Source organism: Micromys minutus (genome assembly GCF_963924665.1).
Source record: "Micromys minutus genome assembly, chromosome: 13".
Lineage (NCBI taxonomy): Eukaryota > Metazoa > Chordata > Mammalia > Rodentia > Muridae > Micromys > Micromys minutus.
Window position 1 is genome coordinate 6,904,960 of NC_137982.1, and position 11,383 is coordinate 6,916,342.

An 11,383-nucleotide genomic window follows, 5' to 3' on the forward strand; every position below is an offset into this window, starting at 1 on the left:
GGCTGGGCTAGAGTTGAAGGTAGGTCTGAGAAACCCTCATTTTTAGCCCTATACAGCATGATGGCTCTGTTGGACAACCCTCTGTCCTTTGTTTTATGGGTAAGAGGGAATGTGGTGTGATGTTTAAGGCATTTTGTGAGGTAAATTTTCTGTCAATTTTGACAGCTCATCTGTAAGTGGTTCTAATTGGGCACTTCACCCAGGATCCCGAAAGGCTAAGAAACACATATGTGTACATTGGGCCCAAAGGTCCACACACTTAGGTTAGCCAGAAACCCAGGACCTAAACCCATCCCTATTCTAGAAGGGACACCAAATCTTCAGGTTCAGTCTTCATGGCTCTGTCCCCATTGTGGTAGCTGAGCAGGCTTCAGCTGCTGGTCACAGATGGTGGGTCACTTCCCAGAGGATCTGCAGGGCCATGGAGAAACAAGCCAACTGGGCCAGGACATAGGCCCCGGAGCGAATGCGTGGGTTCAGTTGGCCCAGGTAGGCCACGGTGTGTACCACACGGCCAGTGAGGACAACAAGGAAATGTATCCAGGCGATCAGAGGGTTGGGTCCCAGGAAGGAGTAGACGAAACCGAGGAAGAGGAAGGGGTAGATTGTCTCCATGTCGTTGCGGTGGGCTCTAGGGAGCAGAGGGTTACAGTTAGCAGGCTTAGTGTTGGGGCTCAACATACCAGGAACCTTCTGAGACTGCCAGACACCCTAATCTCTTCCTGACCAGTAAGCCAGATGCTGCAGTACCATGGGGACATTGAGTCAGAGCTTCTCCCAGAAGTAGCTGGTGGTTGGGGCTCAAAGCCCTGTTATAGGGTTGACGTGGGAGGCTGACACTGGATTAGGGTTTGTATGGGTCCAGCTTTTCCCACAACCACCCCTCAGTCCCTTCTGTCCCTTAGACACCAGGCATAGAAAGGAGGACCGGTGTCAGAGACGAGTGACAGGCACTCTGAGGCAGGGCCTGAGGTAGGCTTGAGACCCACCTGCCCTCTGAGGGCAGGTTTTGGGCCATGTCTCTTGCTGGTTTCTGTCTCTTTCCATCCCTAAAGCTGACCAAGCAAGATCTTTGCAGAGATAACCGTAGGATTCTTCCATTTATCAGCCCAGCCACACACAGGATCCTGGTGAAGCCTTCCCTTGCATCACAAACTCTATCTGGCTCTTGTGTGAACATGCGCAGCAGGAGGCCTATGTACAACCCCACTGTAAACAACAGCCAAGGGAGGAAACCCCATCAGCTGCTGCTCAGTTTCCAGGATCCCCTTTGGACCGTCACCTCTCTCTAGGATGAAACAAGCAGTCAAACCACCCTCATCTGGAGAAGCAAATGCCCGGAGCCATCGATGAATGCTTAGATAAACATGAACCCAGTGACAGAGTCATGACCTTTCCCAGGTCAGGCCCAGTTCAGTATGGGGACTCTAGGACTTCCAGCTGCAGTACATCCAACCAGCAGCGCTGGCCCATGGGCCAACCCAGCCTGGTCCCAGCACTCTTGTGGTGACCCACTTTGGCGGCCTCCTCTTGATTCCTGTTGGAAAAATGAGTCTGAGGAAGGGGCCACCAGCTTTTTACTGAGTGAAAGAAAGTAGTCAGGGCCAAGTAGAAGCCTGGAGCACCCAGCACCCCAGTGCTGGAGAGGTACTAGGGCAGTAGTAGGGGTGGAGATGTGGTACAGACTAAAAGATGCGGTGGAACTAGCCAGGAAGGGGAATGGTCGTCTTGGGAAGTACCCAGCGTGCACAAAGGTCCTGCGGTAAGAACAGCATAGAATTCCAAGTTGACCTGTTTGCCCGAGTAAAGTACACAAGGGGAAGTGAGGCAGATGGGTGGGGGTGGGGTACCAGGTAATAGGAGGGAAATGAAATTCATCCAACAGCATAAAAATTCCTAAGGTGGGGATGCAGTTTAGCCGGTGAAGTGCTCATCCCAAACTCCTTAAAACAGGTGTGCTGGAAAAGTGACTCTCGTCAAGAGTTCAAGGTCAGGGCCTGGAGAGACACTCAGTAGTGAGGAGCACCTGATGCTCTTATGGAGGGCCCAGGTTCGGATCCTGGCACCCACATGGGGAGTCACAACCATCTGCAACTCCAGTTCCAAGAGATCTGATGCCCTTCTCTGGCCTCTGAAGGAACCAGGCATACACACAAACACCACACACACAAACACCACACACACACACACACACACACACACACACACCACTCCTATACTTCCAGCAGAGTCTGGAACGTTCCCCTGTATTGCATCTTTCTGAGACCCATTCATGTGACTCTTCCTTCTCCTTTCCTCCTGATCATGACCTTGTGACCCAGACACAGGGCAAATCTGTGTGCCTGGTTAGGGTAGCTCTCAGCCTGCTGCGGGGTGTATTACGGTGGCCATGACACAGGGTGGCTGGCCTAGATGGACTGTAGGGTCTGACCACAGGGAAGAGCGGGAGACCTAAGAGCTGGGGCCCTTGTGACTCCCCACTCAAGCCAGACTGGGAACACCCTTGAAAACCCATCCCAGAAGATTAACCTGTCTTAGAAGAACTCTGTCTGCAACAGGGAGCTACGAGTTAGATGATCACGTGAAGGTCTTGGGGAAAATATGGTGAGAGGGAGGGGCTCAGCTGTCAGACAATCTCCTTACAGCAAGGGAGCTGAGGACTGGGGAGATGCTTTCCTATGTAAAGTTTCCTATGAAGAACTGAGTTTAATGCCCAGAAGCCAAATGAAAAACCCATGTGTTCTGGGTTCACCTGTACTCCCAGCTAACAGGAAATGAGACAGGAAGCTCCCTTAGACTCAGGCTGGCTGGCCCAGCCTAGCTTCAAGTTATGAAGTCCTGTCTCGGAAAACAGTGGGACAGCACCTGAGAGATGGCAGCCCAGGCTGACCCCTGGGCTCACAGGCATGTGCAAGCATGCCTCCACCAAGAGGAGTTAAAAGTGAGAGGCTGGAGCCAGGTGTGCTGGCTCACACCTCTATTCTAAGCCCTTGGAAGGCTGAGGCAGGAGGATCACTGTGAACCAGGAGTTCAAAGTCTGCCTTGACTACACAGCAGCTTTTTGGTTAACCTGGGCTACATGAGGCCCTGTCCCCCCCCAAAAAAGGGTGAGTTGGAGGACCCCAGTTCCTTCCAAGCACCCACATGGTGGCCCACAGCTGCTAGCTCCAAGGGGTCTGATGCCCTAGTCTGGCCGGAGAGAACTGCATGTATATGGTGCACAGGTTTACACGCATGCAGGCGAAATACTCGTACACATAAAGGTAAGTTTTTAAAGGCTAAGACTATGGCCTAACTGGTACAATACCTGCCAAGCAATGGAAAGATACGGGGTTCAGTCTCTAGCCACACACAAACTTGGGATGGTGGCACATACCTGTAATTCTAGCATTGGCAAGGTAAAGGCACAAGGATCAGAAGTTCAAGGTTATCTCTAGCTACATAGAGTTAGAGGCCAGCCTGGGTTACCTGAGACTCTATATCAAAAACAAAACCAGACCAGATTGAGAACAAATATGAACAGCTCTGTAGACAAGGTGGGGAAGTTTGGGGTGTGTAGGAGGAGGGGGTCTCTACAGCAGGCCACCTGGTGGGGACGAGGGCCTTGCAGAGAAAACACATTTCCCTGACTCCTCTCCAGGCAGCAAAGGGCTGAGAGCTGACAGAACTCTGACCTAGCACCTCCCTCCTTCTCTGTCTGAAACCACAACGGGAGCCCCACAAAGCCACAGTGGTGCAGGGAGCAGGAAGGAATGAGAAAACCAGGAGGTTGACAAAACAAAAAAGTTCACCTGTCCTCCCCTGCCACCGGATCCAAACGGAGGCATGGAGCGAGTCACGTACGGGGAAGTGTGTCACCGTAATAATAACCACACTTGGAGGGAGGCAAAAGTTGCCCAAAGCCAGTTCCCACCAGATGAGACTTGCACAACCTCCCCTCAGGCCCGACCGCCCCTCACCCTCAGCAGGAGTTGAACAGGGCAGTTTTACTGCAGCAAGTGGCAGTGGTGGGGAGAGACCTCTGGTGACACCAGGCAGGGTGATGGCAGCAGCTGACTGCACTGCCCTGCAACAGGTTTCTGCCTGCTTGCCCCTGACGCCACATGCATGCAAGCACGCGCACACACACACACACACACACACACACACACACACACACACATGAATGTGAGCTCAGGGTTCAAGGAGGATGGGGCATAATGCCAAAGGGGAGCTGCAGGAAGGGATTTGGCAAAACGTGGGACTGAGGCAATGGGGGGGTTGGTGCTGAGGCTTAGCCCTCCTCCAAGATGGGGGTGGGGAGGGGGGTTGAGGAGGGTGGGGGTACAGCCTCGGGGTCAGACTTTGGCAAACCACTTTCACTTACACAGATAACATCACTCTTCATAATGTTGGGACTCTGTGAGTGTTGGTACCCAGAGAATAGGGAAACCAGAATGAAAGGCCCTGTCATCACCCCTTCCAACATGGCCACTGCCAAATCACTAGCGGCCCTGACCTAGACATTGCTAGACCAGTGGGTTGCTCCTTCTTCTCCACAAGCTGATAACCTGCCACAGGCCCTCGCCCACCCTAATGGGGAATGGGGATCCCACCAGGGGCCACCAGCTCTGACTATCAACAAGGATCTCTGAGGCCACAGGTAGGTGTCCCTCTCTGAGCCTGTATCCACTGCTGGTAAATGGGCAAGCATACTGTCCTTGGAGGGGCAGAGGACGCTTAATTTCCCGGCAAACTGCTTTTCTCAGACTAAAAGCCCCCACAGTGAGGAAGCAGGAGGAGGCTTGGGCCTGTGTCTGGGGAAACAGCCCTGTGTTAGAATTCCCACAGAGCTGCAGGCAAAAACATTCCCATCTGTAAATGCAGACTAGTCCTGGGAAGGAAAGGTGTCAGGTACTGTCCGGGAAGGCTGGGGCTTGACCTGACTGGGGCCCCAGAAGGAATGAGTGAACAGATCTGCTTACTGAAAAGCTGGGGCTGGTGGGTCTCCCGGAATTTGCTGTGTACAGAGCGGGGGAGGGGGAGGGAGGTCTCTGTAGAAGAGCAGGTCTCCAAGTGTAAGCAGGTCAGGTTGCAGCTTCTTACACAACCTGCCACCGTTTGCACTGGGACCCCGGAAGGCTTTGCCACCCCCACGGATCTGAGGCTTTAGCCTTTGGCTTGGCCATTCCTGTGTCAACGATACACACTCAGGACTTCCCTGCCCCTTACACATTCACACAAGGCCTCCGTCGCTCCCAATGCCTGCCTCCCCATTGGTCAGCGCAGGCCTCTGCTGTTAGACTGTGCATATTCCCTCCGGTCAGAATCCCAGGGGCTGAGCCTGAGGACCACTACAGGTGGCCTCCGTTTCATTCTTCTTTTTAATCTTAAGAAAATTGTTTTAGGCCAGCTTGTACCTTTAATTCTAGCACTTGGGAGGCAAAGGCAGGCAGATCGCTGTGAACTAGAAGACAGCCAGGGCTGCCCAGAAAAGCCCTGTCTCAAAAAAGCAAAAACAACAAAATTGAATTGTTCTCCTTTATAGTCTGTGTGAGTATTCCGCCTGCGTGTATGTATGTATTTTCTGCCTGCATGTATGTGTACCACATGTGTACCTAGTGCCGGGGGAGGTCAAAAAAGGGCACCATGTGGGGGCTGGGAATGGAACCCGAATCCTCTGCAAGAGCAACAAGTTCTCTTAGCCACTGTACCCTGCCCTGCCACTCGGGTTCCATTATTTAAACATGACCCCCCCACCATTGCCCCCAGAGCCAGGCTGGTTTGTCTCCAGCATGTGCTAATCTGCAAAGCAGATTTATAATCCAGGATCCAGCCTTCATGCCTCCGACATTCACAGCAGGGTGGGCCAAGCCCCTCCTCCACCCTGGTTTTAATATGTACATGTCCCCACCCACCTCCTCTCCAGCCAGTGCCTAGAGGTGGGCAGCAGGCATGGTCTGTACCTTTCACTAACACACTTTCTTCTTAGAGACACTGCACAACTCTGGTTGGCTTGGAACTAACTCATTGTATAGATCAAGATGGACCCAGATTCACAGAGATCCTCCTGCCTCTGCTTCCCAAGTAGTAGGATTAAAAAGATTGCTACAAGTGTCTTCCTTCCTTTCTCCCTTCCTTCCTTCCTTTCAGAAGATAGGGTCTCATGTAGCCCAGGCTAGCCTCCAACTCTATTTTTGTTAAAGATTTATCTAATATAAATATATATAATATATATAATATAAATATATATTATATTTATAATATAAATATATATGGAAAAGCTGTTAGTGCTATTAACCATGGAGCCATCTCTCCAGCCCCCTCCAACTCTATTTTATACACACACTCTACTAACCAGAACTTCAACTCTAATCTGCAACTTTCTGGAGTCAGCAGGGTTCCCGAGCTACCCAGGTGCCCAGTGAAGTCCCCCAGCCCAAGTGCCTAGTAAGTTCTAAAAGAAGCTTCACCGAGTGGATCTCTACAGCATCCTCAGGTGGGAACATTCAGGAAATGCTAGACTACTGCCAACCATTTAAGCTGCAGTTCTAGAGAGAATAGGAAATAAAATCCTGGCTGGAGAGATGGCTCAGGGATTAGGAGCACTTATTTCTCTTGCAGAGGACCACTGGGATCAGTTCCCAGAGCCCATATGGAGGCTTACAACCATCTGTAACCCCAGTTCCAAGGGATCCGACACGCACATATGTGGTGCACATATCTACATGCAGGGAAAACATTTATACCCCTGAAGTAAAATAAATATAAAGCAACCAAAAAAAAAAAAAAAAAAAAGTCTACTGGGTAAAGGAAAATGTTGGAGTTCCTTATAGGTCTTTTGTTTTACCTGAATAAGGTTCTACCCCTGGGAGACAACAACACACCACAGATGCACACACACACACACACACACACACACGGCTGGGATCACTGCCTGGATCACTCACTTTCCCTCTCTCCGTAGCTCAGAATTGCCCAGACAACCAAGAGTCACCAATATACATGGTTGGGCAAGGCTGTTTATTCATGAAACCAGCCAGTCAGTGCCTGGTACCAGTGCCTGCCATATAGTAGATGCTCATTAAACAATGAGCAGACATCGGCAGATGGAACACATACAGATTAGCCAGTGTTTCTGTTGGGAAGGATGGGTAGCCTGGAGTCTCACTTCCTGTGACACGTTGCTGTCATTTTTTTAAAACCACAAGTGTGTACATTCCTGTCAATGGCTAAGAAAAACAAAAGAAAAGCCTCCCAGACTTTTTTTTTTTTTTCAGAGAGGAATTCTGTTAGGCAAGCAACAGCCTTCCACCCATGTCTGCCTGTGAGGCAAGGGATGTGCTGGGAGCTCTGTGTGCTGGTCTGTTTCACGTCTCCCCGGCTCCAGCTGCCCATCTTCCTTGCCACATCACCCCCGTATCCGCTCCTTGCTCTGGATTACCGATGGCAGCAGAGAAATGTTCCCACACTCCAGTCCTGAGCCGGCTGCTAAAAATCGGCTTTTGGTCTCTAGGGGAAGTTTACATAGCCAAGACTTTTTTGTTTTGTTTTGTTTTGTTTTTTGTTTTGCTTTGCTTTATGATACCAGCCTGGAACTCGAGGCAATTCTCCTGCCTCAGCCTCCAAAACATTGTCATCATGGGTTGTGTGCCATAATACCTAAGCCTTAAAATTACTTCTTAATGGAATTACTCACATTAAAAATGATTTTTACATCTGGACGGTGGTGATACTCTCAGCATTCAAAAGGGAGAAGCAGGTGGGTCTCTGAGTTCAAGGCCAGGCTGGTCTACATAAATTCAAGGACAGCCAGGGCTTTGCAGAGAAACCCTGTCTTGACAAAATCAAACAAAGAAACAAAAATCTTGGGAATGGCAGTGCATTTAAACCTAGCACTTGGAAGGCAGAGGCAGGGAGATGTCTTAGACTTCGAGGCCAGCCTGGTCTAAAGTGAGTTCCAGGAGAGCCAAGCCTGTTCCACATAGAAACCTATCTCAAAAAACCAAAATAACAACAACAACAGCTATTACTATCATTACATTTAGAAATAGGGAAACAGAAAGAGGATATGTGTGTGTGTGTGTGTGTGTGTGTGTACATGCATGCACACACAAGTTGGAGACCCACCTGCAGGATTTGGTTCTGTACTTACAGCAGAGGCTAGTCCCAATTCCTGACTGTCCTGCCCAGGCCTCCCAGATGCTGGAATCACAGGTGTAAACCACCTTACCTCACTTGTGTTTCTTTTTCTGTTTGTTTGCTTGGTCTTACCCTGCCGGGGGCTGGAGAGATGGCTCAGTGGTTAGAGCACTGACTGCTCTTCCAGAGGTCCTGAGTTCAATTCCCAGCAACCACATGGTGGCTCACAACCATTTGTAATGGGATCAGATGCCCTCTTCCGGTGTGTCTGAAGACAGCTACAGTGTTCTCATATACATAAAGTAAATAAATATATTTTTTTTTTTTTAAATGGTCTCTATAGTTGACCTAGAACTCTAGTCAAGAGTCCTGTTTCTACTTCCTAGGTGTTGGGATTTTAGATGCGCACCATCAACCTTGAACTTTGTTAATTCCAGATTGTTAAGAATTTGCTTTTTTAGACAAATGTAATGAATAAACTACAATAGTCTAAAAGGAAAGGAGGAATCAGCCCCAAAGACACCCTTAGACACACAGGGGACTCTCATGTCCCCAGTTTAGCAAGAACAGCTGCCAGCCGGGTCTGTGGCCAGGTCCTAGACACTGACAGGTACTCACCTGAGGCAGCGCTCCACATCCGGGTCACTCCTGAAATACTGCAGGCCTCCACGTTTCAGCGCATCCTCAGGGTTGGCAAAAGCCTGAAACACAGTAGCCGAGGATCACCACCCTGAGGAGGTCCCATCTGAGGACAGGGCTCAGGGGGGACTAGGAAACGGTACAGTCTCCTGCAGGACCTACTGACCTTTCACCCTGCTCCCCTACGCCTCTTCTCTGTGCAACAGAACCAAAGCTCAAGGGAAGGGAACTCAAGGTGAAAGTACTCCCCTGCCCATCTCTTGGGCTCAGAAGTTAAGAGAGACCATTTGCCCGGAGCTCAGTGTGACCAGCTAGTCTAGAATATACTCAGGAGGAAACTAAAGGTCCTGTGTTTGCCTGAGTGGGTTACTCTCTAGGTTCGATTCCCAGAACCTCAAAAGGTAAATTAAATTAAGATAAATGACAGAAGCACAGTGGCTCCCGCCTTTAATCCCAGCCCTCTAGAGGCAGATCCTGGTGGATCTCTGTGAGTTCAAGGGCAGCCTGGTCTATATGGTAAAACCTTGTCTCAAAAGATGAAAACAAACAGCTAGGCAGAAACCATTAGGGGCACTCGGGAGCCTGGTCAGAAGCTAGGCCCCTCACTGACCACCAGGCTCTGAAATTCTCTGCTCTCCAGCGGTCTGGTCTAGAAACTCAGGATAAAATGGAGCACCTGGGCCTCAGCAGGAAAGCTGGGGCAGCCTAAGGAGGGCCTAGTCTCAATAAAAAGAGAGTAGAGGCCCAAGGTCATACCTCTCTGACTTTGAGGGTCTGTCCGGCTAAGTTCCCCCATCAACCCTGGTGACATCTGAGTCAACCTGTCTAAACTGCGAGGTGAACAAGGCCCACAGAGTTTCACTTCTACCTGTCCCTGGAGCCCCAGCTGGTAGATGGGCCAGCTCCTGCCCTGCCTGAGAAAAATGTAAAATGTCACAGAAAGCCCAGAATCCCTCCCTCCTGGTTCCCAAGCCCCCAGCTCTGAGGGCCCAGCTTTGCCACCAATGGAGTTCCTGTAATCAGGTATCAGGGAGCCACCTCTAGTTGGTCATGGACCGCTCTGCATGCAGTTCCTGCGGCAGCTCCTGTCCACAGCAGAGTCCAGTAGGAACCAGTCTTAAGGACCAGCATGGGTCACGGTGTGTTTACCCTTCAAGTCTCCCATTCTCTGAGAGGGACCCTGCGTTTTCTCTCAACTTTCTCTCACCTCCAAACTGCTGGGGAGAGGATCCTGAGCCGCCCCCCACCCTCTCGATGGAGAGGGTAATTCCCTGGTCCCTTTTGGCAGAAACAGAGTGGCTCCAGGGCCCAAAACAGGGTTTCCCTCCACCCCTGCATCTCCCATCATTCAGAGAGGAGCCCAGGAGGAAGTCGAGCTCTGGAGAGTTAACTTCAAAGGGGATGGAAGGAGCTCACAGTAGGCAGGCATCTCCTCAGCCCAAGCTGGAAAACCAAGACGAACTAACTCCCACGGCCTTTCCTGGTGGTAATTTAGTGCTCGACGTTGGGGGCCCTACAGAGGGGACAAGAACAGACCGTAGCTATCTCTCCCTGGCAAAGCAAAGCAGGAGAACCAGAGACAGTAGTGGTGGCCCTGCCTTTATTCCTGTCGGTACCTGCCCCAGGGGCTGAACCTGGCTGGAGGGCAGGAGGCCCACCCCATTCCGCCCGTCCTCCAGCCTCTCGCCTTTGAGTTGGACAAATGTTGGTTTAGGGAAATGTGCCAGTAAAGAATTGATACTTTATGTGCTTCTGCTTTCAAGCAGCTTCCAATGGACCCCTGGAAGGGGTCCGGGAGTTCTGGCCACTCTCGCCAGCTCCGTGTAGGTTCTTTGCCGGGACTGGGACCAGAGAATGTCGTCTACAGTCCCTCAAGGCTAGAGGGTGCCACGAGTGTAAGCGGCGTCTATGAGGAGTGGGAATTTCCACGGAAAGACTTCTTAGGCTCCTGCTTTGCCGGTTCCCACTCCACCCAGATATGAAATCTCCCTGCCTGCCGGGAAAGTGCGAGGTCCGGAGACAGAGTCCCTGTGCTCCACTCGCGAGGGAACCCCCGAGTGCTCGCACACCAAGAGGGTTCAGGAGCTGAAGGCCAAGCCAGCTTCCAGGAGGGCTGCGGTGCCGGCAGCCTTGTGTACGCGGGCATACACGTCTCTGCCACGGTTTTCAGTTCCCAGACTTTCTTGCAGGGAAAAGCCAGCAGAGTGCGGATCCCCTTCTCCCGCCCTCTACCCCCTGCCCACTACCAGCGCACGTACCTTCTTCCGCAGCCTGGTGTGGCCTGTGATGACAGCCACCGCGTACATCTTGATGACCAGCAGTGTGCTGCAGAGCAGAAAGGCTGGAAGCACCTTGCCGTTCTCCATCATCAGGCCCAGGGAAGGCATCTCGGCTAGCCGGCCTGGGCTCCAACTCCGGGACACCGGGACTGAGAGTAAGACTGTCCCACAAGGAGGCTTAGAGGAGGAGGCGGGCCAAGCCCTGAGTAGGCGGTCGCCCCCGCCCACTCCCCGCCCACCCTGATCACCCGCAGCAGGCCCCCTGCTCAAGTCAAGAAGGAAACCGGAGACGTCTGCTCCAAGTGCTGAGCGATGTCCCACGCCACCCTTGGCTCAGGACCACT

At 51.6% G+C, this 11,383-nt stretch overlaps 1 protein-coding gene across 1 annotated transcript; it reads right to left on the reverse strand.

Moving 5' to 3' along the window:
- Window positions 1-381: 381 nt before the first annotated feature.
- PTGES (prostaglandin E synthase) lies at window positions 382-11,147 on the reverse strand (the record flags this gene model as incomplete). Its single annotated transcript, XM_080928017.1, has 3 exons — window positions 382-631; window positions 8,740-8,822; window positions 11,019-11,147. 3 exons carry the CDS (start codon window positions 11,145-11,147, stop codon window positions 382-384), a joined length of 462 nt encoding a protein of 153 aa, XP_080784143.1.
- Window positions 11,148-11,383: the final 236 nt, after the last annotated feature.